At 47.4% G+C, this 27,917-nt stretch overlaps 7 protein-coding genes across 7 annotated transcripts; 5 read left to right on the forward strand and 2 right to left on the reverse strand.

Annotated features, from left to right (window-relative positions):
- Positions 1-1,280: 1,280 nt before the first annotated feature.
- PEX2_099780 (peroxiredoxin) lies at positions 1,281-2,238 on the reverse strand (the record flags this gene model as incomplete). The annotated part of the gene is made up of 6 exons (XM_016747248.1): positions 1,281-1,314; positions 1,369-1,451; positions 1,521-1,850; positions 1,907-1,982; positions 2,039-2,164; positions 2,219-2,238. 6 exons carry the CDS (start codon positions 2,236-2,238, stop codon positions 1,281-1,283), a joined length of 669 nt encoding a protein of 222 aa, XP_016601946.1.
- Positions 2,239-4,580: 2,342 nt separating this feature from the next.
- On the forward strand, positions 4,581-6,018 carry PEX2_099790 (EVE domain-containing protein; the record flags this gene model as incomplete). Its single annotated transcript, XM_016747249.1, has 6 exons — positions 4,581-4,700; positions 4,787-4,988; positions 5,050-5,301; positions 5,360-5,377; positions 5,442-5,558; positions 5,618-6,018. 6 exons carry the CDS (start codon positions 4,581-4,583, stop codon positions 6,016-6,018), a joined length of 1,110 nt encoding a protein of 369 aa, XP_016601947.1.
- Positions 6,019-7,095: 1,077 nt separating this feature from the next.
- PEX2_099800 (aldehyde dehydrogenase family protein) lies at positions 7,096-8,724 on the forward strand (the record flags this gene model as incomplete). Its single annotated transcript, XM_016747250.1, has 3 exons — positions 7,096-7,223; positions 7,288-7,487; positions 7,544-8,724. 3 exons carry the CDS (start codon positions 7,096-7,098, stop codon positions 8,722-8,724), a joined length of 1,509 nt encoding a protein of 502 aa, XP_016601948.1.
- A 1,884-nt stretch (positions 8,725-10,608) lies between these two features.
- Positions 10,609-11,916, forward strand: PEX2_099810 (SMP-30/gluconolactonase/LRE family protein; the record flags this gene model as incomplete). The annotated part of the gene is made up of 4 exons (XM_016747251.1): positions 10,609-10,641; positions 10,861-11,021; positions 11,095-11,241; positions 11,331-11,916. The coding sequence occupies 4 exons, from the start codon at positions 10,609-10,611 to the stop codon at positions 11,914-11,916; spliced, it is 927 nt and encodes a 308-aa protein (XP_016601949.1).
- A 3,955-nt stretch (positions 11,917-15,871) lies between these two features.
- On the forward strand, positions 15,872-17,356 carry PEX2_099820 (uncharacterized protein; the record flags this gene model as incomplete). The annotated part of the gene is made up of 1 exon (XM_016747252.1): positions 15,872-17,356. The coding sequence occupies one exon, from the start codon at positions 15,872-15,874 to the stop codon at positions 17,354-17,356; it is 1,485 nt and encodes a 494-aa protein (XP_016601950.1).
- Positions 17,357-18,326: 970 nt separating this feature from the next.
- PEX2_099830 (fungal specific transcription factor domain-containing protein) lies at positions 18,327-24,139 on the forward strand (the record flags this gene model as incomplete). The annotated part of the gene is made up of 10 exons (XM_016747253.1): positions 18,327-18,357; positions 18,412-18,473; positions 18,567-19,093; positions 19,521-19,608; positions 19,752-19,878; positions 19,938-20,449; positions 20,514-21,017; positions 21,066-21,528; positions 22,148-24,016; positions 24,075-24,139. 10 exons carry the CDS (start codon positions 18,327-18,329, stop codon positions 24,137-24,139), a joined length of 4,248 nt encoding a protein of 1,415 aa, XP_016601951.1.
- A 1,177-nt stretch (positions 24,140-25,316) lies between these two features.
- On the reverse strand, positions 25,317-26,072 carry PEX2_099840 (GPI anchored serine-threonine rich protein; the record flags this gene model as incomplete). The annotated part of the gene is made up of 1 exon (XM_016747254.1): positions 25,317-26,072. The coding sequence occupies one exon, from the start codon at positions 26,070-26,072 to the stop codon at positions 25,317-25,319; it is 756 nt and encodes a 251-aa protein (XP_016601952.1).
- Positions 26,073-27,917: the final 1,845 nt, after the last annotated feature.

Consider the following 27,917-nt stretch of genomic DNA (forward strand, 5'->3'; position numbering starts at 1 on the left):
TGAAAGTCCTTGGACACGAATGGCTTTTTTTGTCTTCATGAACGGAGATAATGATGTTGGATACCCTCATCATCCAAAACAGAGGAAATAATTTGCTCGAGGCAGTGAATGCCACTGAAAAGCCTGATAATAGCGTTCGTCATTGGAAGTCAACCTATAACATATCCATTCATACATATATTTGCATGGAATGAAGCTTAGTTTGTTCAATACCTTCTCTCTTGGTTCATTGGAATCAGACTCACTCAGAGGCACCGCTTTTGAACTGCTCGCAAAATAGGGATTTTGCCGGAAATACTCAGAATGCCAAACCCTCTCTTTGTGTGACGGTTATTCTGGGTCAGCCATTGGTAAAGCTCGGCAGACCTGGAGACATTCACTTTCTCTAAGCCCATACTCTCTAGATCGTCCTCATGTGAGAGTAACGTCTATACTATGTGCCCCCGAGAGTCACGTAGAGTATATGTTCACTTACTCTCAGAGCCTACCTGACTTGTGGTATGCTCCTGGTTTGAATGGAGTGGGTGTTCGAATTTGTCCCTCCTTTTGTTCTTCTTGGCCGTCAATATTTTGATTGTGACTTTTCCCCATCTTGCAAGTTTTTCTTGATTTTCTTGGCTATGAATACTTTGACCGCGATATTGCCAACTCCGTCGGCCGCCGTGCCCGGATCAGCCTTAGCTACATGAATCATATGTCACAGAGAAACCGCACGTCTCCCATAATCTCTCGAATGTGAGAGCAAGGGCATTGCCTTCACCATCCGCTCCGTGTTCATCATCGACCCTGCCAAGAAGATCCGCCTGACCTTGGCCTACCCTGCCTCTACTGGCCGTAACACAGCAGAAGTTCTCCAGCGAACAAAGTTTCTAATAACTACTTGGATGGAGTGGGTCTCAATTGATTCGATTCAAACCTTAACTTACACATTGCTCCAAGCAAATAAGTACAAAGTCCAGACGTGTAGCTGAGCACTGGTATAGATTACTGACGCTCTATGACATAGTTCCATTCCAAGGAAGTTCTGAGGAGACAGAGATCTAGAACTACTATGATTGATAGTTTGGAAGTATCTCAACATATTAGAAAGCGAACTAACGATACAAGGAACTACGACAAGATAATCTGAGCCCAATGACGTAGATGTCACATGACTTCTCTCGAAAAGCGCATGATTGAAAGGGATAGCGTGAGTAAATTGCATTAATTCTGCAGGAAATTGCGTTCCAAGTCTTATAGAACCAATTTTATCTTCCTGTCATCAAATCATAAGACCCCGTTCACTCATCCTTAAGAGTGGTGAAGCGAAGGTAACTATGACATGTTAGCATCCTCTGTTTCAGACTTGCAGTTGGACATGGAACTCACGGCTTCACTTCACGGATCTCGCCGAACTTCTTCTTAGCATCCTCGGTGCTAACAGTTGGGGGCACAATGACATCGTCGCCCACCTTCGATTGAGTCAGTAAGGTACTTCGCATAGTTTCAGGGCCTGGGTTGCGGAGGACGGGGAATCATACCAGCCAGTTGATGGGGGTGGTTACACCTCTCTTGTCAGCAGTCTGGAGAGAGTCAACAACCCGGAGAACCTCTGCTGTGTTACGGCCAGTGGAGGCAGGGTAGGCCAAGGTCAGGCGGATCTTCTTGGCAGGGTCGATGATGAACACGGAGCGGATGGTGAAGGCAATGCCCTTGCTGTCTACATTTTCCAGATCCTGAGCGTCCAACATGTCGTAGAGGAAAGCGATTTTGCGGTCAGCATCGGCGATGATTGGGAACTTGACTTGAGTCGAGCCGACTTCGTTGATATCCTTGATCCACTCTTCGTGGGAATCAAGTGCGTTGGCACTCTAGGGAGACGGCTACATTAGCTAATTCTTTAGATCTGGCAATTTCAGAGACTCACCAGTCCGATCAACTTGACACCACGCTGGGTGAACTCGGGCTCGAGCTTAGCGAAGGCGCCGAGCTCAGTGGTACAGCTATTGAGGGTCAGTAAACGCTTTGCGGGGTTAAAGAGGGATTGGAAGCAACTAACACTGGTGTAAAATCCGCAGGGTGTGAGAACAGAATAGCCCACTTGTCACCAATCCACTCGTGGAAGTCGATCTCGCCCTGGGTGGTCAGAGCCTTGAAGTTGGGGGCAGTAGAGCCCAGACGGAGGCTAGCAGACAGTCAGCATTACATAGATACCTCAAAAAAAGAGTAAAGAGCTTACGGAGCAGCGCGGTCAGCCATTGTGAATAGATATAGAGAGAGAGAAGAGGTATATTGTAGATTAAAAGGAGAGAAGAAAAGAAGAACGAGTCTGCGGGATACAAGGTTAATAAGATGATGATTGGAACCGTGGAACCCCCTCCGGCTTTCGCATAAGATCCATCTCATCATCCATGAATTTGGCCCCACTTAACCTCATCTAGCTAGTTCCCGCCCACCTAGAATTCATTATTGATGGCGTGATCATTGCTTCCGCTTGGCAGAATGTCTATGATTGGTGAAGGTACAGCAAGTCACAACGTGGGCTGTTTAGCGTGTGTGATGCAATACCAACTGTAGATGAGCATTTCGAGTTCCTTGGGTTTCTTTTTACCCCTCAATTTACCCCTCAACCTTATGTTACAAGGCCCCTATCTTTGTACTACTCGATACCTACTTCTGTACATATGTTGTGTACAGCACGTCTTCAACTAGCTGTACATAGTAGGAAGTAGTTTTTCCTACAAGACATAACCCTACATACTACGATATCTTGTTTGTCTTTGCTCGTGGTTTTTTTTCCATGTCTTTTCCCTGCCAGCCATCTGCAAACTACATACGTGGACGGAAAATGGCGAAAGACGCAATTCTTACGAGGCGACTTTGCCATAAGCTTTAAGAATTATCGCATGGGCGGCTCTACCAGCACCATTATCACCAGACAAGCTCGAATACCTTACCTAGGTTATGACTTTTTCTGGTCGCATTGTAATCAATCCGGTCTGCTTATAGAGGAAAGGCTACTGAGAGGGGTATATCCCTAGATGTATTCGTTGTTATATTGAGGCACTCTACTGTTTAGTCTCGAGACATAAACAAGCAATGAAGACCTAGGAACGGGAACAATATGTGTAAGCTACTCATCACGGATGATTCCTGATTAGGATCTACGTAAAGTCTCAAGATAGTGTACAACATATTAAAGCTCATAGTTGATATAGCTGTATAGCGGGAAAGCTGTATTTTGGGGACCTTCATAGCCAGTCACGTTTCAAGCTTATTCGGCCGACATGACTATTGTCAGCACCAATGGGAACCCAAAGTGATGGCGCAATATCACCTTCACATGATAAATGGTCTATAAGCCACCATCACAAACTCACTATGGAGTACAACATACCTTGTACTCTGTAGATCAAAGCATATGGCCAGTACGTTTGCTTATGCAGATCTATCTACTCCCTCCATGCTCATAATTTTTCAATATACATAATCCAATGTATTAGGCAATACGAACTCAATGGGCCATTTGATCCACATATATACGTGGTGGGGCTAGTTGCATTTGCCACACATATCATAGTAGGGCCGTATGCTGGACAAAGTAAGCTACCTCGAAGTCTAATATTAACTTCACACTACAATATCAACGAGGGCCCCCGTAAAGTTATGGCACAGTACAACATTCCAAGGAGTATTTTCATTGGAAAAGACTCGCCTCAAAGTGACGGACAAAGCAAGATGTTGATGGGTCAGCTGGTACAACCTCATCTATGTTGTATGTGAATGGACATATGATGAGCTTAATTAACATTAATCTGATTACTGTGAGACATCTCGAGTTAGCTCTAGCCAATAAATCTTTATATCTTTATCCACTTCCATCCCTCAGTATGATCTTGGGTGTTTCATGAACCTGAATTCCCAGCTGCTGTTGGCAAGATTGAGACTACTTCCAGAAATATTACTCAGAGTGGGTCACCCAATCTAAAGCAGACAGGCCATATATCCCCTTCGCCATCATAGTATACGCAGCACATTCTTCCTCAAAGGATTTAAGATATGTGGTTTTCTGCATCAACATGTATTTTTCAGAACAAGGTTCATGCTCTCATTTTCACATTGTTTTCGCTGAAGTTTATCAATTGGTTCAACTTTTGAAAGCCACACAAATGAGACATTGCTATTGTTTTTCTACCTCTAGCGGAATGACCCGAATGTAAAAGTTTGTCTCAAATATTGATAATCTTAAGTGTCGGAGAAAGTGAAGGATTTTGAGAGGATACTGATAGATGCCCTAATAAGTATTAAGATTATTTACCTAGAGAGCTCTGTAGTACTTCCAAAAGGGTTGTAGTGCCGATCATGATCGACCCCGTCACGTGCGACCCCAGACCCACACCCGCGTCAAGCTCAGTGCCAAACATTCCAGGAAGCTCCTGTTCAACATGATTCGATAGCTTCTCCCAACGGTTCACAGTTCACAGGAGCACAACCTCATTGATTGTACAGTCTCTATTTAACTTCCCTGACTTTTCTACATTTACTGCATATATTTGCTGCCTTTCACTGTCCCTAAATCTGCGCAAAACAATTCAACAGTCATGCCACCCAAGCGCAAGTCTGAACGCGCTGTGAGCGCAAATGAGTCTCTCGCAACCCCTTCCAAGCGGATCCGAAACAATGTAGATGCAACCCCAGCTTCTGCAGTATCGGCTCCAGTGGTAAGCGCATTATGCAGGGGCTGATCGTCGCGTCCCTTGGCTTCTCCACTCCAATTGTTGATACAGGGCTGACATCTTTGTAATAGGTTGATGCTACGCCTCAGACAGGCGAAAAAAGAGGCCGTGGTCGTCCACGCAAATACCCCGAGAGCTCGATTCCCAAGCCTGCTTCTGACGCCCCTAAGCGAGGCCGTGGTCGCCCACGGAAGATTGTTTCTGATCCAGAACCTGCGGTTGTAACTCCATCAGGGCTCAAGAGAGGCCGTGGGCGTCCCCGCAAGGACTCAGGTATGGGGAATGAATTATATGTTGTGGGTGGTATATGCTGACCCTTGTACTGTGTTATCAGGCGATGCGACACCCGTCACCCCGAAAATCAAGAAGAAGGATGGTCGCGGAAGACCCCGCAAGAACCCTCTTCCAAATGGAGAAGCCGAAACCACTGAGTCGAAGGTCACACCTGCCGTCAACCCCATCCCTGAAACTGGCCGCTCTTTCTGGTTGATGAAGGCCGAGCCTGAATCTCGCCTAGAGAAGGGCAAGGACGTGAAGTTCTCTATTGATGACCTGGCTGCTGCAGATACACCCGAGCCTTGGGATGGTACGTCCAACCCGTCTCGAATACTGCATATAGGATCCGATTGCTAACAATGGAATAGGTGTGCGCAACCATGTTGGTAGGTTGTCCTGTTTAAAGTCATGATAGCTTTGACTACAAGCATTATGCTTACAGTGAAATAGCCAAAAACCTCATGCGCGACATGAAGAAGGGAGACTTTGCATTCTTCTACCACTCAAACTGCAAGGTCCCTGGGGTTGTGGGAGTGATGGAGATTGTCCAGGAGCATTCCACAGATGGTTTGTCGTCCTCGGAATTACACTGCTTTGTCATTTTGCTGATCGACATCTCATGACAGAGTCCGCTTTCGATTCCAAGCACCCATACTACGACCCGAAGTCCAAGCGAGATGACCCAAAGTGGGTTGTCGTCCACGTTGAATATCGCCGCAAACTTGAGAAGCAAGTCACCCTCCAGGATCTGAAGTCTCACGGCCAAGCCGGAAAGCCGCTCGAGAATCTTCAAATGATTAAGCAATCCCGCCTTAGCGTGTCTTCTGTGACTCCGGCACAATGGAAATACATACTGGAGCTGGCAGGCGAGGAACCACAAGAGGAGTTCACCAAGAAGGAGTCCAGTGAGCAGGAGTCCAGTGAGAAGGAGTCCATTGAGAAGGAGTCCAGTGAGAAGGAGTCCAGTGAGAAGGAGTCCAGTGAGCAGGAGTCCAGTGAGAAGGAGTCAAGTGAGAAGGAGGAATAGGGATGAGAAAGCAAGCCGCTACATGCAAGCGATGCACAGAGAATTCTATCCCATATAATTCTCCCAAGTATTTCTATCGATGGCGTTGCCGGTTGAACATGGGTTATCTGCACAAGCGAATTGAAGCATATTTTACTTGACTCATTTGTCCCTTAGAAATATGTGCAAGGTATAGACTAACCAGAGCAGTTTGGTTTGCTTGGATTTATTCGCAACTGCCGCCATGTCATTGCCATATGAGCTGATCGCATTGCTTTCTAGCTTGACCAGTCCACTATAGGCAAAATTCAACCGCCCTGGTTCCGACACGACGCTACAAATGCATTGATAAGGCACTTCTAGGACAGTGTCACATCGCTCTTGTACGCTTCTTGCATCGGACCGCCCTCACACATTTGCGCCAAGTTCTCCGTCCAGTCGAGCGCGTTTCCAACATATGCGACCGTTACCTACACCGCCGGGACGAGCTGTGTCAGAATTTGTCTCAACCATGGGAACACCCGTCCGACCCTGTGGGTTGATGCATTCGATATGCAAGGAGCCACGGAACACGGCTCAAGCATCCGGAAGCTAGCGGCAACGAAGTACATATTCGATGTGTTTGACGCTATGTATGTCCCTGCAGTCCTCGAGTACTTTAGGTGTTCATGGCAGAGAATAAATTTGACCTGGCTATTTGTAAGCAGAAGTGAACGCCCGGGGCCCCGGGGGCTCTAAGAAGAAAGAGGGGAACATCCATGTCTCCCACGCCGAATACGCCGGACACGCCGACCTCGGGAAGATGCCCAAGACTGTACAGCCAACCAGAAAAGAAAAAGAATGCAAATTAAGCAAACAAGCAGTAAAAGAATGAATCTTGACTCGGAAGAGTAAGTCTATCCGGAGAGTGGAGCATCTTTATCGGCTTATCAGGCGGGGAGCTCAAATGCAAATTTTCCAGCTATGCAGGATTTCCCCCTCCTATATTATTCTTTTTTCTCCATGTTCCGTATTCACCTGCGCTCTTTGTACAAAGCTCCATCAACTCTTACTCGCTTCATTACCCCGAGTCGCCCATTTCACAGCTCCCCCTGCGTCATGTCCGACATCTCCGTGCAGTTGACTGCCCCGAATGGGCGCAGCTACACCCAGCCCATTGGCCTCTTCATTAACAATGAGTTCGTGGCCGCCAAGTCTGGAGAGAAGTTTGCCACCGTAAACCCTTCGTATGTACCTCTGAATTGTCTTGGGAGACCCTCTAAATGGACTTGGGGCTGACCGGATCTCCAGCAATGAAGCCGAGATTACATCAGTGTATGCTGCCGGTGAGGAGGATGTGGATATCGCCGTTAAGGCCGCTCGCAAGGCTCTCAAGGACCCCTCCTGGAAGCTACTGCCGGCCACTGATCGTGGTGTGTTGCTTCTCAAGTTGGCCGACTTGATTGAGCAACACAAGGAGACTCTCGCCACCATTGAGACATGGGATAATGGTGAGTAACCTGGGAGATGGTTGAGTATTAAAGATAAGAACTGACATATCTTCCAGGCAAGCCGTATCAGGTCTCTTTGAATGACGATATTGGTGAGGTTACCAACACTCTCCGCTACTATGCCGGCTGGGCCGACAAGGTGTATGGTCAGACTATTAGCACCACCCCGGCCAAATTCGCCTACACCCTCCGCCAGCCCATTGGTGTCATTGGCCAGATCATTCCTTGGAACTTCCCTCTAGCTATGGCAGCATGGAAGCTGGGCCCTGCGATTGCGTGCGGTAACACTATCGTCCTTAAGCCCGCCGAGCAAACCCCGCTTAGTGTTTTGTACTTGGCCGGTCTTATCAAGGAGGCTGGTTTCCCCCCGGGTGTTATTAACGTTGTGAACGGCTATGGCCGTGTTGCTGGTGGTGCGTTGGTGAGCCACCCTGGCGTCGACAAGGTTGCCTTTACTGGATCCACCCCGACCGGCCGCGAGATTATGAAGATGGCCGCAGGCACCCTAAAGAACGTCACCCTCGAGACTGGTGGCAAGTCGCCATTGGTTGTCTTTGAGGATGCGGACCTCGAGCAGGCCGCCAAGTGGGCACACATTGGTATCATGTACAACCAGGGTCAGGTCTGCACTGCGACATCACGCATTCTTGTGCACGACTCTGTATATGAAAAGTTCATTGAGCTCTTTAAGGAGGTCGTCCTCACCACCAGCAAGGTCGGCGACCCATTCTCCGACGACACTTTCCAGGGCCCTCAGGTCACCAAGGCCCAGTACGAGCGCGTGCTTGAGTACATTGAGGCCGGTAAGGCCGAGGGCGCAACACTCGTTTCCGGAGGTGTGCCGCACAAGAACGTCGGTGATGGCCGTGGCTTCTTCATCGAGCCCACTATCTTCACCAACGTCAAGGACTCGATGCGCATCTACCGCGAGGAGGTGTTCGGTCCTTTCGTTGCTATCGCCAGCTTCACTACCGAGGACGAGGCCGTCGCCCGTGCTAACGACACCACATACGGCCTTGGCGCCGCAGTCTTCACTCGGGACATTGAGCGTGCCCACCGTGTTGCCTCCGATATTGAGGCCGGTATGGTCTGGATTAACAGCAGCAATGACAGTGACTTCCGCGTGCCATTCGGTGGTGTCAAGCAGAGTGGCATCGGTCGCGAGCTTGGCGAAGCTGGCTTGGACGCGTACTCGCAGGTCAAGGCCGTCCACGTCAACATGGGCACCAAGTTGTAAGCAGTTTACATTAATATAAAGAAGATGAGTGGTCTCTTTCGTTGTAACTAAGTTGACCTGTTATGTATAATGACCGAACCTTTCTTGTTCACCTCATCTCTGCAAACCATGCAAACATTGTATATGTATTTTGTACTTGTCCATTTATGCAGCCTCACCTATAGATCCTAGGTCGGCAAAGATCATCTCGATAAACTCTTGTCATTGGGACAATCTCAATCTCAATAGCGTTGCTTCCGCCTCTCGCTCTCGCTCTTCAGATCCCCACATCCACTAAGACCGCAAAAAAGGGAAAAAGCAAAAACGGGAAGAACATCAAACTCTCCAATGGGTGCACAGCCTAGGAAAAGTTACTTGAAATCACTTCATGTAGATCAGGCCCTGCACCCTGCAGTGATATGACGGCCAACAATCGTCCCGTGCGCAATACAAGAAAAAAAGAAAAAAAGAAAAACCGAACTTTCACAGGCTCTATTTCTATTCTATGTCCATCACCGTATATTCGCGTCAGACAACTAGACCCGAACACAATTGATGCCCAACTTTTTCTCCCCGCAGCTACGATGACTGCAGGCCTTACCTGCATGCAAGCCTTACCTGGCCCATATGGGGCAGGGTGAATTTGAGGATTGAGTTGTGCCATTGAAGCTAATTGGTTGCGGTAGTTAGGAGGCGTGCACTGCGAAACATGTTGACATACGTAGGTAACATAGTTTCAGGCGCTAGGCTATTTTTTCTATTGCATACTAGTATAATTTTATAGTTTATTTTTTCTCAGTCTGATTTTTCAATTTCTATTAGCAAGGATGAAACCAGCACAATCCAATTTCCACCTCTCTATCTATCCTTTGCATGATCCATCACGCCCTTAATCAAGGTGATACAAGTCGGCTGCGGGCACATTCTTGCAGACATGCATGGCACGAATCGAAATTTGCAACGCGGACTTTTTTTTAAACTCAGTATTGGGGCCCAATTTTCGAGTCAGGCAGGAAAAAAAGTCGGATCATTCTTCGAACTCTAGGATTGGTACGGAGTAGTCAAGAGTAAGTCCAGGTTCCAGGTGTGTCTTAGCGCCCACCAGCACACACACGCAGGAGTCTCTTGCGTCTGCATGCAGAGTTGGTCATGTGAAAAGCCACCTGGCCTTGGTCCGGAAGGTGATCTGACGGTACTTTGTGATGAGATGTTTCTTTGTTTGCTACGGAGTACTGATATAATAATTGAATACTTGATGTTCGGGCCCAAAACTCTATTGTACAGTTTTGGCGGCTATCTGCACGATTTGATGCAGGCTACGGAGTAGAAAGTTTAGGCATAGGACGGAGGACTCCGTAGTTCATGGGAATTTCAGTGTTGATTGTGTGATGATTCGCATTGCAGACACGGGATACCTGCAGGAGATTCAATAGCGTGTGGGATTGGAGAGTTTTTGATAATTCAATTGCCGAATGGACCAGTAATCCCTGCACTTCTTGTATGAGTTCGCATAAGAAGAAAAAGAAAAGATAGTATCTACAACTTCTTATGTTGTAGAAGATTACAGCCATAATATAGTACTCCGTAAAGGTATCGGTAGACGGAGCACTCCGTACCCCAGCCAAAGTGGAATAGTAAGCCCTCGTGGGGGTGGCTTGGCATATCCCACTTCTCATCTTTCGTCTTCTCTGTAATTCTCTCTTTCAATATATATATATATCTGTTTCACAATATATACAGACTAACGGAGCACCAGTGACTCCGAAATTTTGTTTTGACAGGTTCCGCGATCGGCCACTTGAATTGAACTTGAACACGAAGTAAACCGTTTCATGCGAGCCTAACCTCTCTCTCACCCCTCTTCTCAATTTCCAAATAGCGGTGTCCACTCTATCACCGATCGGCATGTCTGAAATTCAGAGGTGGACGGTCAATGAAGTGAGTATTTCATGCTATTCGCCATTGATTCGCTTGGTCCTTTTGTTTATTTGTTTTTTTTTTTATTTTTTTTTCCCTCTCCCCTGCTTCTCGTGTCGGTCAGACGTGACGATTATTCTCCCGAGCCTGTCACAGCACAGGAAAAAAGAAAAAAGAAAAAAGAAAAACAAATATACCCCAATCACAGAAAGCTAAAGCTAACTCAATAACTCAATTCAGCCGTACCTTGACATCCCAGGAACACTACTCGAAGGCCCCTTTCACGATGTGGTTAACAATGAGTTCCGTTTCGTGGATATCTGGGATCACAAACTCTATCGACTCGATCTGACAAAGGGTCCTGACTCATTGAAGGTCATTGAAACCGACGCCTCCGTTGGGTGGGTTCCCAACCGTTCCCGGAAATCAATTAAATTCTTTTTCGCTGACGGTAAAAACCACGTGGACTTTTAGCGTGACCGCCAATATTGGACCAAGGTCCAATCAGCTAATTGTTGGGGCCAAATATGGATTTGCCCGGCTGGACCAGACTACCGGGAAACTTTCCTACATCCATGATATCCATAAGCTATGGGGAGAGGATGGAGGAAAAGCAGAGAGGTAAGCATAATCCCAAAAAGGAAGGAGAAAAAGATTAAAACCCAAGAACACCACCTAACATAAACCCCCCAATTTGTTACAAAATGTAGGATGCGTTTCAATGATGGCGCAATCGACAGCCACGGCCGATTCTGGGCCGGGGCGATGAACGACCCAAAGATCAAGAACCCAGAAGCAGAGGGAGTTCTATTCAGACTGGATCCAGACCAGAGTGTGCACCACATGCTGGCACCGGTGACCATCCCCAACGGGATCGGATGGAACCTGACCGACGACGTGATGTACCTGACTGATTCGCCGACTGGTAAGATCTTTGCATTTGACTTCGATGCGTCCAGCGGCGCAATCAGCAATCGCCGGGTGCACTTCGATATCGGTAATGCACTAGAGCCTGATGGCTTTGCTATTGATGTCGAGGGCTGCATCTGGAGCGCTGTCTACGGCGGCGGAAAGGTACTGCGCATTTCCCCGGCCGGAAAGATTATCGGTCAGATCGATCTCCCGACCCGCAACGTGACCTGTCCAGCTTTTGTCGGCACCGAACTGTTTATTACTACTGCCAAGGATGATCGTGACGATGATCAGCTCCCGCAGTCGGTTAGGTATGGAGGTCGGGTCTTCCGTGTTGATGTTGGGGTCCGCGGCGTGCCTAAGAATGAGTTTCGGTTTCAGTAGGGTCTGATGGGATTATGTGTTGTGCCGTGTGCATCAGGCATCTGTGGGTACACAGTACGTGGTACGAAGTATACATAGTACGTACATAACTAGCACATACATACTGCCGGGACGGAGGACATGCTTAATTCGATTCTTGGTCTATTCTTATTCTACTTGGTACTTTGGGCTGCATCCATTGCAACATACATGTGCGTAGTCCGTACAGCAGAAGGATCAATGGTGCATCACTAGTACTTTGCATTTCCCGCGCCAAAAATTAGGGCCAAAAGGCGGTACGGAGTAGCGGTAGTCATCCCATTCGTACAATGGGAAAAAAAGTACTCCGTACACAAAGACACAGTCTACAAATCCGGATATGCAGCTCAAAGCTGAGTGTGGATCGATGATCAACAAACGGGCGAGCACGCTGGTCCGCGCTGTCATTGTCCGGAGACCTGGGTCTGGGTAGCCTTCCACTGCAGCCCACGCAAGGGACAAAAGGCCAGGCTTATAGATCGAACCAGCTTCTGCATTTCGATCTCACATCATGTCGACCATATACTCCATACATGCGAGTGTGCAATGTATGACTTGGGTTTGATTCCCCTGATTTCGGTCCGATTTCCAACTCGGCTGGAGGTCAGTCGAGGCTAGGTAACGCGTGGGCACCAGCACTGCCCCGGCTTTTTTTTTTTTTTTTTTTTTTTTTTTTTTTTTTTGCGGATCCGCCCTGCAGGGCACAAGCACGGATTGATAGGTGATGTCCGGAGTACTTTGGATTTCAATGTGCGGTTATGGTTTTGTGCTGCTTTGCCGAGGACCATACGTGTGGGTTAATCCGAGAGGGAAAGATCTACCGTACCTGTCAACGGGAGATATCCCAGGAATCTAGATTAGACAAAGCTATTATTTTGCTTTTTTGAAGGAAAATGCGGTTGCAGCGGACACGAGATAATTGGCGATCCATGCGGTGAACAGACTGAAGCAGATCATGAAAAGGGGGGACAGTATCCACTTGGAAGTTCAGAGAGAAACTACTTGGAAATTGAAAAAGAAAAAAAGCATCCAGTGATCGATCAATCCATTCTACCGGATCTCTTTTTAACTTCTCCGTTTCTGCACAATTCAAATAGTCTAATGACACGCATCCGACCCGAAGGGAGCTCGGGGATAGGAAGACTCAATGGTCTGGGAACGGTGGTTTGAGATTGTAAGCCACAAGTTGCCAGAGAAGACAGCCCTATTCCATACGGAGTAAGGAGTCAGAAGAGAAACAAGAAATCGGCTTCCAAATTCTCCAGGCATATTTTTAGCCTTGTTCAATTCAACCAGTCAAATTCACTGGATCTATCAGACCGCAATTGTCTTTCGATTATGTCCAATGATTCGCTGGAAAGAAAAAAGAAAAAAGAAAAACGAAAAACGAAAAACGAAAAGAAAAAGAAAAGAAAAGAAATAGACAATAGCGGGTACTCTGCTGCAACAAAAGGCTGACAGCTCCCCTTCAAACTCTGTCGGAAGCGACCTCGGGAACTTGTGCATGACAACACATCCAAAAGAAGATCTATCGCAAATTGACAAGCGCCTACTTACCCACTTTCGAAGTACGGAGTATGGAGTACCTAGATCCGAATCCGCGGAGATCATGGAACACTTCCGGCGATAATAATGCCCTGACTCCATGTCTGAGGATCAATCCTAGTGCCAAGAAGAGGCGCTTCAGCTACGCCGCCAGCTCGCCTATCTTATTGAAATCTCGCCAATTTATTTCCCATTTCCAAGCACCCACTTTGGTGTAGTGTCATTCGCCTGGACACTAAAGCGATCTCCGCTGCTTATTTGACGACTGCCATGCGGATTCATTATCCCGTGACCTCGGACAAGCTTGAAAGGTTCCGGAAACAGAGCTATCCACACGGGTCTCTTATGCAGCTCACATTATGAAGCTAGGGGAATCCTGGCCGGATCCCTTTCCGTCTGGTCCGATCGTGGAGCATCAAATCCCAAGGTTGTGATAGAGAAGTGTTCCAAGGTTATCACCTGGTTACTATTTACTTTGTTTATTTACCTTTTTTTTTTGACTGATTCGAACGACATCATATTCAGGTGGGCTAGATCAATGTCACACGAATTGGTGAAACGATGTGATTATTTTTTTTTATTAAAGTTGATTCTGGGTTCTCCAACGTCGGGTGTGTTCGTTGTTCTCTGCGTTACCCTGTTCAATGACGTCAAAAAAAGACAAATATCAAGTTATATATTGTACGATTATTCGTAAAATGTGTTTTAAGCTAAAGACCCTCCCCCACTGACTATTTCTTAGGCAACTGTCCCAGTTACCCCTAACGGTCAACGGCAACGGCCCCTTTTGCCGGGACACGGGGAAGATTTGGCGCTGCACAACATACATGTATTTCAATAAACTTTGACAATTACAACGTAGAGAACTTGTTTCCTTTCTTCCTTTCTGCCTTTTGTTCTTTTGTTTCATTTATTTGTGTTTTTCAACTATATTGCACCCCTTTTACTATCAAGATTAATACTGAATAAGGAGTATGGAGTTTAGTCCCAGCACCAAACTCTCGGAAATTGACAGGATCAGGGCTTACAAGGCCAGACAACCAGGGATTGCCTCACTTACTATACCCAAGTAGGTATAGATCCGATAATAGGAGTACTCCGTAGTTCGGCATTCTTTTCGTTTCACTTTCCAGATATTACCATGCGTCATCTCTTTACGGAGTACCTAAGTACGGAGTAGAGAAAGGAACTTTCCAGATTCCCACATTGTCATACTATCGTCCACTAACTCCTACGCCAAAGCCCTAAACCTTCCTAACTTGACTCTATGAGAAAGAAAAACAAAATAAAACAAAATAAATAGTGTTATAGAACAAAAAAGCGGCAACAAGGGCAAAAACGGAAGAGAAATAAAAACCAAAAAGAAGCCAAAAAGAAAAAAAGAAATTCCAGGCTCCACTCGTCCCTGTCCATGTCCATGGTGACGGCGCACACTTGCAGCTCCCGATGATTCGTGCTGTGCATGACGATCGCTTTCCCCGGGTACTTAGGTGATTTACGATATATTATAGTACTCTATAGCTGGATTTGGTGATTGCCTACTTGGGTATAATAAGGGGGTGATATCAGTCATGTAATGACATATTGCACATATTGGACATATGGCACATATTGGATATATTCTATGTCTACTTCTATTTCTGTGATTTCTTTTCTTTTCTTTTCTTTTTCTTTTCTATATTTTTTACTATTCTAAATGGTTATCTAAATCTAAATCAAAAACTAAAAACAAGAAACCCAAATGTAAAAAGAAGAATAAATGAAAAAATAATAAAAAAAAAATAAAAAAAAGGAAGAAGCCCAATACTCCGGGGGTTAGACTTAGACTAGGGTGTCTCCATAGGAGATGCCCAACTATCCGCCAGACTGGGTCGGACAGAGAGACAACTAAGTTGTCTTGGAGCCATCCAGACCAGGTGATGGATCATTCTCTCACCGCTGCTAATTCCAACGGCTCTCTCTCTCTCTCTCTTCTTAAGCTTGCCCCCATTTTCTAATTTCTTAACTTTGTCACTTTGGTCTCTTTTTCCTAGCTTTTCTTTATTATTAAGGGCCTCGGATCTTTTCCGCCCCATCTTTCTTAGCTTTCCTAGCTTTTCTAGCTTCCTTAGCTTCCTTATATTGATTACCTTCTCCTCGATTCTCAATTGAGAGAATCGACTTTCCTGTTCTATATATCCTCATCATCCTATTCATCGTGGCTGCCTTAGGAATCAGTGTGTTGAACGCACCATATTCGGGCTCACATTCACCCAATCTGTCACTCTATTCGGATAGGTATCCATCACCTTCACCCTCCCTCTCTCACACTCCTCGAGAACCTAGCGACGAGGAGAGAGGGGGGTTCCGGCCATGCCATAACTCCCACTCCGTCGTGGGAGATTTGGTTTCTATGTCGCAGGATTCTCGACGTGCAGGTTCATTGTCCAGAGATGTGGCTCAAGCAGATGACCGTGCGAGTGACAATGACCGTGCATTTACAAGCAACCGAAATCCTGCCCGCCGGCCACCCCAACGGCCTCGACCCCAGTCATGGCATCCATATGGCCCTGTGGAGCCACCGCTGGAATCCATGTCATCGCGACCCATTGGTGTTCATGCCATCTTGAATCATCCACAGGCAAAGGCTGACCTAGCCGCACTCAGCCGTGAGCCACTGAGCCTACCGGGTCCGTCTTCCTCACCTCACCCTCAAGGAAATTCGCCTACAACCCGCTCAGGATATGCATTGGCGTCGCAGCCGCTATCTCCTCGATCTCATTCACGGCCTTTGATGAACCCAGCATCGCCTTCGGCACGGTTTGTGGGCGGGGGCGGCAGGGCTTCTGGTCAGTCAAGTGTCGCACAGTCACCGCTAGTTCCTCACGAACAGTTGATGGGCCCACGTCTGCCTGTCACTAGTTCGCCTCTGCCCATAGAGACGGGTCTACGCCTAATAGCACCTCTCACTGGCACTCAGCCTCCTATGCTTACTTCACTGCATTCTACAACAAGTCTGCATTCCAGGCGAACCAGCGCCGGTCCTGGGCCTGTCACCAACCCGAACTCCCAAGAAACGAGTCCTAGCACGTCTCACTCAAATTTCAGTCCCTTTGGCCGTGCATCCCCAGCAGTTACAAATGTCTCCCTCGCCCATAGCACCGCATCGTATCCCACTGCACCTCCGTATATGACAATGGACCCTCTGACCCGATCCATCCCCGCAACAAAAGGCCCAAGACGCCAATCCGAAGCCCCTACACGAGCCGGAACACCCCAGGGCGGTCCCCTCCCAGTGGGAATGATACCATGTGTACTAGACATGCGATCCGGCTCCTCCAGCCAAGCCGAAAAGCGCAAAGCGAACAGTGACGCCTCACGACGGTTCCGCAATCGCAAGCGCAACGAAATGCAACTCGAGCAGCGGCTCACCGCTCAGCAAGATGAGATCCAGCGCAATGTAGAAACAGTCCGTCGCCAGAGCGAGGAGCTCCGATCCCTCGTCCAGCAACGAGACCACTACCGCTCCGAGCGAGACTTCTACCGCGAACAACTCGGCCGCACAATGTCCCTGAGCACCTTACCACCAAGACCGTCTTCTCCACGCTCCGCCCAACCCACCCTCCTGCCTGCATCAGAACCGGGCACCACGACGTCTTGGTCGGGCGCCGATGCTGCCCGATCCGTTTCAGGCACACAGCCAACTTCGGCGGGTGGGCCTCCACAGGGAAGAATGATCGACTCAGTTCAGTCCCAACCTGCTTGGCCTGCAAGTCCGCCGTATTCTTCAACACCCATTGCACCTGCCGGACGGGCGGTTGCTGGCCCACCTTCCGGGTCGCCGTCGGTAGCTGGGGGTCCGCTGCCTCCACTGCAAGGATCGTGGTCACGTCCTTAATACGAGTTTTCTGATTGCAAAATCAAAGGAAACTATTATTTCGTTCTCTCTTGTTATTTCCCCCTTTTCCTTACACTCTTAATCCCTCCCTCTCTCTTGTGTGTGCTACTGCTACCTGGAGAGACAAACAAGCGGTCACTGGCATGGCCGCTCGCAGATGGTCCATACTCCTTTAGTGATGTGGTTCACTCAAAAGGTGCCTCTTCCTTTAGGCTGGGTGTGTATAACTATCTGCATTTCTCCCTGTCCTCATCCTCATCAAAAGACTCGTCGGGTCCCGCAAAAGTAAAATCTATACTTTTCTTCTCGCTGTCATTATATTACCCTGTCTTACTTCGTCACATACTATCTTGATTTTTCTCGCTCTTTTTGGGTATGGATTGCACAGCGGTGATACCTCCATTGGCGATGTATTGAATCATCATTCTTGTTTTAAATTGGAAGATATATTTGAAAACTGGAAATTCAAAGCCCGATATGAAAGTTTTCTGCACCTAATTCTCTTGATTTCTGCCTAGACACCTACACTACTACTACCTTGTGGCTGAATTGCGGAAACTGTCTACACGTACCCCGTACATTGAAGGCAATACTCGGACCAGAAGTCTCAAAAAGCTTAGCCTGCAAAGGAACTTTGAGATATACAATGCTTAGAAGTGATTGGTTAATTCGTGACAGACCCAGACTGTGATGCAGGCTAAGGTGGGACAGGGTGGTTCATATTACATCATCAACATATACATGGATGGATGGATACCTCGCACTTCGGGGTCTCCGGCTTAACACCGAAAGCCTCACGGTGATAGAGGGCTTATATCCGACATATAGTATCAGATCTCATTGAGTGCATGTAGTATTTGAAGTCCGTGGTACCCATAGTGAAGTAGTAAACTTTTGTCTTAGTGACTCGACACAATCCCGTCTCTTTACCTAAACCTTTCCCACTAAACAACTCAGCAACTACAACAGCATGACTCAACAAACCATCATTCTCATCACAGGTAGTCCACCAACTATAAGTTCAACCTCCAGTCCCACAAACTAACTCTATCCAGGCGCGAATTCAGGAGTTGGCTACGCAACCACCCAAGTTCTAGCCGCACACGCAAACCACCATGTAATCATGGCCTGCCGCAACCTCCAGAAGGGCCAACAAGCTCTCTCTGAACTCCAAACCAAAAAGCTCAATGGAACTCTATCCCTCCTCTAGCTAGACGTAGAAGACGACACCTCCATAGCTCAAGCAGTCTCCACCGTCGACGAACAATTCAATCGACTCGACATCCTAATAAACAACGCCGGCTCTGCCGCACCCAACAGCAGCGGCCGCGCCAGACTGAACCAGATCTTCTCTACCAACGTTATTGGCGCAACACTGGTCTCAGAGGCTTTCATTCCCCTCCTCGTCAAATCAGAAAACCCGTATCTGATTCACGTGTCCAGTGGTCTGGGCTCAATGAAACTGGCGACTGATCCCAGTAGTCAGATTTATGCTGCGCCTTGGGACGAGTATCGTGCGAGCAAGGCGGCGCTGAATATGATTACTGTTCAGATGCATAAGCGGCTGCAGAGTCGTGGTGTGCGGGTTTTCGCGTTCTGTCCTGGTCTTGTGAGGTCGAATTTGAGGGGTGAGGATGAGGCTGCTGTTAGTGCGCAGGGGAGGGCTGGGGATCCGTTGGAGTCTGGTAAGGGGATTTTGGGGATTGTGCTTGGAGAGAGGGATGGGGAGGCTGGTGGGTTTGTTAATAAGGATGGTTCGTTGCCTTGGTAGATGGTGGATTGGATGATGGATTGTTTCGAAGAAGCTTCTGAATACTCCGTAGCTTTGAAACTATTCATGGTTAAGGAATCAAGTCGTTTCTGGTGTACGGAGTAGATGAGCATACAATTTCTCGAACAATTTGATTGGTTACGGAAGCTCCGGTGGAAGTTCCTCTTCAGGGCTCCGGTGGAAGATGATTGTCCATTCGCCGCAATGTTTCAGCGGCCCATAGTCTAGATTTGGAATTTGAGACAAAGAACAACCAATCATCACCAACAAAATCTTCGGATCCTCGAAAATGCGGGGCCCCGAGTTTCCCCACGGATGCTGCGGATTCTCGTATCCCCCTTCATATTAAGGGAAATCCTCCAACACAGTACAACATACAACATAGCAACATAGTCAGGCGAAGAAGACACTGGAAAGGAACACTGAAATAAATAACTCAACGATCACAAAAGTGCATCGAGTGCAGACGATCAAAGCTCTAGTGCGAAACAGACCTCGGTGCACGTGATAGCCACAGTCGACTGGCTTCATTCTCACTGTGTCACCAAGAATCAAGGTAAATATTTCCCCGAGTTCCGAGAGAGGAACTGCATATGGAGGTTACACTAGCGCTAATCTATTTAGCAGCAAGCGGAGCAAGCGACCGGAGTGTGTGTGCCGATGGATCTGCCGCCTTCTCTAAGCGGCCTTCTGGAGGCCTTTTCCAATGCCGAGGATGTAGATCGGTTCGAAAGAGGCGGGGATAATTCAGGTAAGAAACATGTGCCAAGCATATACCCCCAGTTTTTGCATGATTGCTGACATTTTTAGGTTCCTTTGCGCCGTTCATCGCATCGGGGAGTAAGCCGATATCTAATCAACCACACATGAACTTGACGCACAATGTGCCCCAGACATATCCCTTGGACAGCTATCTTACAACGATAAATGAGCTGCTCTCACCACAGACCCCAGATCTTATTCTAGGGGAGTGCAGTCAGCCATTCGAACTGCAGCGAACTTTCCAAGCTCGGCTTCCGAATCTCTCTGAAGAAAGTAAAGATTATTTGCAGTTGAAAGGAGCTCTCAGGATAGTTCCCATCGATCTTCGGAATGAGTTACTCGGGGCTTATATTAAATATGTCCATCCTCTCCTGCCTGTCATTGATTTACAATGGTTTTTATTAAATGTCATGGTCGAGGATGAATCCCAATTCCCGAGCCCACTTCTTCATCAAGCGGTCATGTTGGCTGGCAGTGCATTTATTGAGCAGGAAACTGCCATCAAAGCCGGGTTCTCATCACGGAAAGCATTGCGAAGAACATTATTTGGGCGAGCCAAGGTGAGATATCTGGCGAAGACAGACCTCATGGGCAAGTCGAGACTAATTTGGACTCTATCATCAGCTTCTTTATGAATTTGAGACCGAACCCGACGCATACACCCAGATCCAGGCATTATTACTCATGATGCAGTGGCATGGAAGTGGACATGGCCACAAAGACCCAACATACTGGTTCGATATCGCCTATTCAACAGCAGAGCGCATCGGTCTCCTGGCGGGTTTAGAGACAGGTAGCTTTTCTCACAAGCATAGACTGTGGTGGTGTCTCTATGTGCGCGACCGCATCCTCTCCCTCGGCTTCCGTCGACCATTACGAATCCCAAACAGCGATGTCACAATGTCGCTACTGGAATCTACAAGATACTATTCCTCTGAGCCATACCACGATCTTGTGCTGATTATGCTGGGAGAATCATCCGCCATGCTCAACTGGGAAAACCAAGAGCGAATGATGCTTCTGTTCATTCAAGAGATTAAGCTTGCTCATTGTGTGGGCGTTCTCATCAATCTTCTTTATCAAGATGCTTGGTCACCATCACCATCGGGGGACTGTGTATACTCCATGGTACCCAGATCAAATGTATCACAGGCTGCCATAACTCAATGCGAACAGCTTCTCAAGACCTGGATTCAGAACCTTCCTGCCCCGGCACATTATTTCTCCCCATCTCTCTTGCACGACTGCCATACAGAGTCTCCGGAGATTGTCCTCCTCGTTCACCAGGCATTCCTGTATCTCCTCCATCTCACTGCAATGTCCATACTACACCAAGCTGCGTCGAGTCAAGAAGATGGTCTGCAGACTACTCTCATCTCGGAAATGAGAGGATTGACTTCGCAAGTCAATGAGATTCTCAATGAGCTGCATGACTGCAGGATGCTTCATTTTCTCCCTGGAAGCACTATTACTATATTGATTATTATTCTGGAGGCAAGTCTTCCTGACCTGAAGGTCTCGGATGACATTGTGAGGAGGCAGGCCATGTCGAACTTGTATGCTTGCGAGGAAGCGGCTGGACATCTACTACAAACATACCCTGCGGCTGAGATTGTTCTTTCACAGGCGCAAAATGCTCGTGGGCATCTCTTGGGGTTGATTGCAACTTGATACAATTAAAAGCATTTATTTATTTTAGCGTACACAGAATGAAGCCAATCAAGATACCACTATTCTATTTCTATGCTTTGGGAGGCGTAGGCTAAACTCGGTTCCCCGCGGCTAATCGGCCGCCCCGAAATTGCGGGGACCCCAGTTGTAACCCCCGTTGTGATCTCTAGTGACACGTAACCTGCAGATTTCGACTTTTGTATGAGTTTAACCAAACAAATACCTTACTATACTTATGGAGGAAGAGACCGGTCTGTTGCAGAAGACACTCCGCATATCGCGAGCATGTGACAGATGTCGTCGCCAGAAGCTCAAGGTAGATCCCTTCACGACACCCCCCTGGTTTAAAACTATGGTTCTGATAGCGTTTGTATAGTGCGATAGCTCTCGTCCTTGTGTTCTGTGTGCTCGCGCTGGACATAAATGCGAGACATCCCAGCGCACAGCGAGACGAACTCGCAGACAAAATACAGGGGCCAGAGATTTGCATGTGCATTCTGGAGTACACAAAGCAATCGCTCCAGCCACATACAAAAATTCTAATTTTATCCATGGCACTGGAGGTGCCGAGATACCTTATGCTACAGAGAGTTCAACTTTCTATCCGGAACGCTCTCTAAAAGAGCCGCAGTCTGGTGCTAATGCTTCCGCGATTGACTTCGCCAGGCGAGTCTTCAACGAAGAAGAAGCCGGCCGGACTCTGACCGGTGCATCTATTCCTGGTGATACCGGAGCTCCTACGTTGGACAACTCATTATGGCATTTGACAGAGGTAGAGCTTCCCCCAGAGGCCGTGATATTAGCCTTAATCGACGTCTATTTCGATCGAATGCAATGGTTCATCTTGCTGTTCCATGAACCCTCATTCCGGCAGACCGCACGCAGGATAATTTCCCAGACCTCGTGGAGACGCCAAGATCTCAGTCCTACCATGGCTGTCCTAGCAGTGGCTATGATTGGGCTGCAATCTGTGCTACCAGATCAGAGTTGGCCTGGACACGCATTGTTCCGCGAACACTACATTGACGGAGAGAAGTTGATACACGGGTTGATTAACGAGATACGCCGGAATCTACTCGATATCTCAATCGACTGCCGAATCGAAGCTGTCCAGGTTTGCCTCTTGGTGTCCTGCTATTATGTTTACCATAGCTCGCCAAGTATTGCTTGGACTGTCTCTGGTATGGGTGTGAGATCTGCGTATGCCCTTCATCTCTATACAAAATCAACCCAATGTGAAAGTCCAGTCGTGGATGAGATTCGCTCTCGCTGTTGGAATCAAGCTATTGTCGGTGACACCTTTGCGTCTATCATCTATGGACGACCTTCATCTATTGAAACTGGGCTCATCGCTTTGCATCCGCTCAGAAACACAGATGACCTAGTCATTGATCCACTTCTGCTGAAAAATGAATGGATATCTGGTGATGGAACGCCAACAACGACAGCTGGGTTTTTCGCTATGAAATATGAGATCTACAACATCATCCGACACATTATCTCGAGGTTTCGTCGTCTCCAATTGAGAAAAGAGACAATAGAAGAGGACCTTCTGAAAATTGCAGAAGCCTCACAAGACTCAGCGGAACAATTAACCTGCTGGCGGAAAAGGGTTCCTCGGTTATTCGATTTCGAGTTTTGGAGCTGCGACGATCGCCTGGAGCAGTTCCAACAGCAAATCGAAGGATTACCGCAACGCACTAAATACCAGGCAGAAACGATCATCTTGCAGGCCGCAACTCTCCAACTGACATACGAGGGAGCTCTGATACAGGCCTGTCGACCTTTACTCGAGCAGAAAATCACCAGTTCTTGCTCACGCTCGGTTGTAGACGCAATCCACGAGTCATTGAGAGTGGCCACTGCAGCTGCATTGCGAATATCTCGCATTCCAGTCCTCCGTTTCAAGCATCATTTCGCCGAATCCTTCGCTTCTCTACAACAATTTACGGCAGGAGTCATCCTTTGCATCCTGCCAACTAGTCAACCTTTCACTACAGCTGCGCACGAGGCCAAGGCTGGAATAATGCGTATCATCCATGCCAGTATAGCTTTTGGGCCACATAATCGCATTGCGAAACAAACCGCGCAACTTCTGACAGAGTTGCTGAAAGTAACGATCGAGCGAGAGATGTCCGGTGCCTTGAGAGTGGGACTGGAAACAAATCTTCCGAGGGAGATATCAGAGAGAGGTTCGATTCCGAGTATACAACCGGCCCGTATAGACCATACTGGAAGTCATTCACCATCCTCGCGAGAAGTCTACCGCGATCATCCTCCAACGTCAACAATCCACCCACCATCCCATTCGAGACAGCCTCCAGGCATTTCCCAAGCAATACACGACCATAGTAAGATAAACGACCGACCAGTCCAAACACCTGTCGAACCTTCTGAATGCCCGTCTGCGAATATCTTCGAACAACTCGACGACACATTCGGTGCTTTTGGTGAGCGTGAGTAGAGTCAAAATGCGGGTCAAAGATCAGAGATTCTAACTAAACGTGTTGATAGTCATGTTCAATCTGATACCTGACGACCAAAGTAGCGCTTGGAATTGGGGACGTACGGTCCCATAGCAGAAAATCAGAACTGTATGAACAGGCGGAATCGATTTACTAGCTCGTCTAAGAAACCGAGGGCTGTAAAGGCTAGGAGGGCTAGCATTGGGGTGAGCAAATGGTTCAAAAAGGCCATGAGTAGCAGGAGAAGGGTGGTGAAAACAACCCAGGAGAAAAGGCGCTCTTGGTCCATTGTGGGTTACTATAGTTATAGAGAGACTTGGCTGTTACAAATGCTAAAGAGGTATGGCCCTTAAAATTGATAGCAAAGGGATAATAAGAGACTGGTTGCTATATATATCTTCACGGTGGGAGTTTTATACTAAATATAGTCTCTAGGACATGATATATCACCGGATTAAAGAAAGCTACCTGCATGAATCGTGGGCGGTAGTAGCTTTGATGCCTAGAAAAAACGAATTAATTGATGCACGGAGTAGTCTTCTCCTTAATATTAGCTGATAAACAAAATAACAATAAAATAAAATAAGTCGGCTGGACTACATTAGACTGTGAAGAGAGTCATAGTGTATATTTTTTTCTTTTTGTCATTATGTCTTCTATTGTCAGCAAGTAGATGGGTCCAAGTTCTTCTGTCTGCCTCATACACAAACGGATCTTGACTATATCGCATCTTCAAGTGCAATCAATTTGCTGCCCTAGGCTGTTTGCTACTTGTTTTCTGTACTAAGATGTAGGCGTTTGCTCACCTGGGCAGCTGTTCTTGCCCAGGCAGTGTTTGCCAGACCTCTCTTTGCCCCTATTTTACCAGATTATGTCGCCACGAAACTATGTACGTAATTTTATAGCAATGAGGGATATCCACCCGTACCAAGCCTATCGATCACACTACCTTCTCTCCACACATACATAGATTGGGCTAGATGCGTACAAGTCTGTAGAGTGAAAACTCGACCAATGCCCTAAGATCTACAGGCAACCAGCCTACAAGGAGGAAGGAACATAAGGACATGAACTTCACATTACGCAACCATAGCTGAGAGAGATGCGAGAAAAATAGCAGACAAGAAGAAAACATGGTATGGAGGAAACCCAGCCGAAAGACAGAATCCAGAAAACCCATATCAAGATATCAATAAATTAAGCCTCATGAAAATAACAAACATTATTTCAGCGCTTACAGTAGAAAGAAAGAAATGCCATCGGCACGCGATCCTATATTAAGAGAATGCGCTTAGAGGGCGAAAGCGGCGAGGACACCGGCCATGACGACACCGAAGCTGGCAGCGTTGCGGCCAGCGCTGTTGAAAACAGGGGAGGAGGCCGAAGGAGAAGCAGAGGCGGTACCAGTGGGGATGGCGCTGGTGGTGAGACGGACGGAGCTCAGGGGGGTGCTGGAGGCGGCGCTGACGGGGGAGACACCGGTGGGAATGACCTTGGGGACGGAGGTGATGGCAGCAGCGGTGGTCTCAGTCTCAGGGCAGATGGTGGTGGTGATCACGGTGCTCTCGATGACGGTAGAAGAGGCAGCGGGGGCGGAGGCAGCGGCGCTGGTCTCGGTCTCGGTGGCCTCGACGGTGGAGGAGGAGCTGGAAATGGAAACGGAGCCGGCAGCGGCGGAGATACCGAACTGGGTGGAGTACTGGTACTGGCCGGTACCCTCGACAACGAGGAGGAGACCGTAGTGGGTGGTGTCGGCCGTAAGGTCGGAGCCAGGAGTCCACTTGAACTCGCCGCTGTTGGGGATGGACTCGGCGAGAGTCTTGAGGGGAACGACGTTGGTGGAGGGACCGCGCAGGAGGACCAGGGAGATGGGGCCAACGGTGGTGGGGGTCCACTTGATGGTGTAGGTCTTGCCCTCGGGGACGATCTCGTTCAGACCAGGGGAGGAGATGGCATTGCCGCTGGGGTCCTTGGTGTAGTCGGGAGTAGTGTAGGCAACAGAAAGAGCCACGAGGGCGGAGAAAGCGGTGGCGATGGAGAAACGCATGGTGATTTAGTGTCGAGATTGACAAAGAATGACTGAAGTGGGAAATAAAAGAATGACTATCGTTGAAAAACGAAAAAAAGAAGGACTGTGAAGATGGTTGAAAAGAAAGGAAAGAGAAAGGAAAGAGAAGGAGGGCAGGCGAACTTCATTTCTATCTCGGAGGCACATCCCAAGTGGGTCGACGCTAAATCCCCCAAAACCAAAAAGGACACAAACGAGCACTTACCTAGGTACCTTCATTTCGGCTACATTTTACATTTTACTTTTTACTTTTTTTACTCCAAATGTGGCTTTGACTTCCCTGGTTATTCCTTGTATTTGTAAATACTCCGTATGAGTTCTACCCATCACAATTACTCTATACCATAATTACTGTATATGTTGTACAGTACTCTGTACTCTGTACTTCGTATATGTGATCACCTGTCGTATATGACAGTCTTGTGCCCCCAATTATCATCTCCTCGTGGGGCATGCGGGTCGGCTGTGGCTCAGATGTTATTGTAATATAACGCCAGGATGTGCATTACAGGTCAAGTAATAATCATAACGAACAGGCACCGGTTTCTAATTGGTGGACACCCCGGAAGTTAATTTGGTTTCTAACAACGGGTGACCCTTAATGTAGAGAATATCCCGTCATGTAAGATTAATAAAAAAATACTCCTAAACTGGGGCTAAGGGAGAAGTATCATAAATGAATTTTTAAAGGAATGTAGGCATGGAGACTTTGGTTAAAAATGGCATGGAAGTAGTTGACATATTTGTTTATTTTTTTAAGCCTTCTAAAGGAGTGGAACCCAAAACCCTTCCAAGGTTGGAACATGATCCGAGGATTACCCATGGTCGCCATTGAGCCTCTTGGAGTATCTCTACAATGTTGCACTATTATAAGTATATTATAGGTATATTAAAGGTATACGTATGTCCCACTATAACATGAAATTAGATGTATATATATATATACATTTCAAGCCGTCCTTCATCTTCCTTATTTACGCCACTCTCGTTTAGAAAAACGAGGAATAATAAAAGAATATTACCAGGAAATTCCATATTACGGCATTGCGCCCTGACAACATAAGCTTAGGCCCTGTGACGGGCGTCATACAGGTATTGTAACAAAGCCCTCATTGCAGCCGCACAGGGCGCTGTGCCTTGCAGGTACCATGTGTCGCTTCCACGGGGGAAACAGGATTTCAAACCTAACCTGCAGGGTTAGATTCTGATATTCACTGATATTCACGATCATCACGACAATCGCGACATAACTCCACACCGACAGGCCCGTGCCGTATCAAATGCAATCGCCGATCCCACCGGTTCATTGGGGGTGATGTCCATCGAAAAGATCAACAGGTTAAACAGCGATATTCAGGGGGGTCATGTATGTATGTATATTGTACGAAATAATAGTTATTCAATGTTGTTTACACATTGTAATCGATCATTTCCAAGGATCAAGATCTGTAAAAAGGAGAACTGAAAGTAAAAATAAAGAATGGATTTTGTCTTACCTGACGAAATGCTGTGATTTGCTACGTTCCTGTGCCTGAATTTAGGGTGGGACTTGTGGCCAGCGCCTTCGCCGCAGCTATCGAGGTCCAAATGTTTCTTTACCGGGTCTTATAAGCCTGGAATTCCGCCATAGTTCTATTCATAGCCTCAAGCCTTTCTTTCATTCCCAAACAAGTACTCCGTATTTTTTTAAGATTCCACTTGAGGGATAAAATACAGATCATGTGACCTTCAGCCTCATGGCCAAAGTGAGACAGACCTACAACATAAAGCGGAGGCTCCGAACCAAAAAGAGAAAAGGAAAGAGAAGATCGCAAAATATTTCGT

This window comes from Penicillium expansum (assembly GCF_000769745.1).
Source record: "Penicillium expansum strain MD-8 chromosome Unknown contig353, whole genome shotgun sequence".
Taxonomy (NCBI): domain Eukaryota; kingdom Fungi; phylum Ascomycota; class Eurotiomycetes; order Eurotiales; family Aspergillaceae; genus Penicillium; species Penicillium expansum.